The following is a 2,031-nucleotide window of genomic DNA, read 5'->3' on the forward strand; positions in this document are numbered from 1 at the left end:
ACCAATTTGTCTTAGTCAGGGTTTCTATTCCTGCACAAACATCATGACCAAGAAGCAAGTTGGGGAGGAAAGGGTTTATTCGGCTTACACTTCCACATTGCTGTTCATCACCAAAGGAAGTCAGGACTGGAACTCGAGCAGGTCAGGAAGCAGGAGCTGATGCAGAGGCCATGAAGGGATGTTCTTTACTGGCTTACTTCCCCTGGCTTGCTCAGCTTTCTTTCTTATAGAACCCAAGGCCACCAGCCGAGGGGATGGCGCCACCCACAGTGGGCCCATCCACCCTTGGTGTCAGGTGGTAGGAGAGTCTGCCTGTTCAGTCACATGCCCTTAAGTCCTTGCAGCAGTGTTAGGAAGTAGTTGATGTTCCCTGTGCTGTGTGACCTCAGGCAAGTGGCCTTTTCCTCTCTGCATCTTCTGCTTCATACCTAACCTGCCTCGTGTTCACAGTGAGTCGGGGAGCGCTGCTCACACCTGCTCCTATCCTTGCAGGTCTTCTCCATCGTGGTCTTCGGCTCTATCGTGAACGAGGGCTACCTCAACAACCCAGAGGAGGAGGAGGAGTTCTGCATCTACAACCGCAACCCCAATGCCTGCAGCTACGGCGTGACTGTGGGCGTGCTGGCCTTCCTCACCTGCCTGCTCTACCTGGCGCTCGATGTGTACTTCCCGCAGATCAGCAGTGTCAAGGACCGCAAGAAGGCTGTGCTGTCTGACATCGGTGTCTCGGGTGAGCCGACTTTGGGGTGCCCTTTAACAGTGTGTCTAACAGGAGAGCTCTCTCTCCTCCACCCTCCCCTGAAGTGTAGGTGACTGACTAGGGGCTGTGGTTGGGGAGGGGAGGGAGTCTTCTACACCCCTCCCTGGGAAGACTGGAGCTGCCCCCTTCCATTGGTCCTGGGAAGGATGCCACCCTTTGACGGTCTCCCATCCTTGGGAGTCCCAGAATCAGCCTGAGCATCATTAGGACTGAGGGCCCCTGTTTCTGGGCCTGCGGTCCCTTTGACCTTCTAGAGCGAGCTAGGACTAAATGAACATTCCCCAGAAGCTCCTCTTAGGGACAGGCTGGTACATGCCCACTCTATCCTAGACAGCTCTGGTAGACCATGGGCATCCACAGAAAATCTTGCCCCCCTACCCAGCCCACACAGCTCAGCTTCAGAGGGGCTCCATTTAGGGCAGCTTCTGGAGGCTGCACACAAGTGGAAAGTGGGGAGGAGGGGTCCAGGCCTCGGATCATGAATCCTCTATTGTCCTGTCCCAACTGTCCCCTCCCCGCCAGTTCTCTAGAGGTCTGAGCAGGGTCCCTGCCTCCTGCCCCATGCAGAAGCCACTAGCCTGCCTGACCAAGCCAGGGAGATGGCAGTGTTTAGAGATGCCCCGCCCGGTATGGCTGCCTCCTCCCCTCAGTACCTTCTTCCCTGTACTCCCGGCCCTCTCTGTGGTCTCCCGAGACCCCAGCTCTGTGTCCTTCCCAATCTGTGTCTTTTCTCGGCTCCCTCCCTCTACTCCAACCCCTAGCTCATTATTTGGGGGTCAGGGAGCATGGGAACATGCTCTTGAACTGTCCCCCTGTTCCTTGGTGCCCTGTTTTCTCCCCCTTCTCCTTGTGTGTCGTTGACATCTGGCCTGGCCTTGGGCACCCCAGCCTTCTGGGCCTTCTTCTGGTTCGTGGGTTTCTGCTTCCTGGCCAACCAGTGGCAAGTCTCCAAGCCCAAGGACAACCCTCTGAACGAAGGGACGGATGCAGCCCGGGCTGCCATCGCCTTCTCCTTCTTCTCCATTTTCACGTGGGTGAGTACAGGTCCTGTAGAGTCCCCACTTGTTCCAGCCGAACCTCAGGCTGTGTCCCATGGAGTAGATGGGCTAAGCCTGGCTTCCCGGAGGGAACTTGCTCCAGGGCCACCTGCAGCCTCCCAGAGCGAGGCAGCCCCTTGGCTTGATGTGGAACACTTTCCTAAGGATGTGGCTTGAGCCGGGCGTGGTGGCGCACACCTTTAATCCCAGCACTCGGGAGGCAGAGGCAGGCGG

At 57.3% G+C, this 2,031-nt stretch overlaps 1 protein-coding gene across 2 annotated transcripts in view; it reads left to right on the forward strand.

Moving 5' to 3' along the window:
- Syngr1 (synaptogyrin 1) overlaps positions 1–2,031 on the forward strand; it is a 25,437-nt gene that overhangs the window by 18,924 nt on the left and 4,482 nt on the right. For both annotated transcript variants that reach the window (XM_021182962.2, XM_021182963.2), the window contains exons 2-3: positions 493–730; positions 1,649–1,794. In XM_021182962.2, coding sequence (XP_021038621.1) covers positions 493–730; positions 1,649–1,794 — 384 coding nt within the window. The remainder of the gene's footprint in view (positions 1–492; positions 731–1,648; positions 1,795–2,031) is intronic.

This window comes from Mus caroli, chromosome 15, assembly GCF_900094665.2.
Source record: "Mus caroli chromosome 15, CAROLI_EIJ_v1.1, whole genome shotgun sequence".
NCBI lineage: Eukaryota > Metazoa > Chordata > Mammalia > Rodentia > Muridae > Mus > Mus caroli.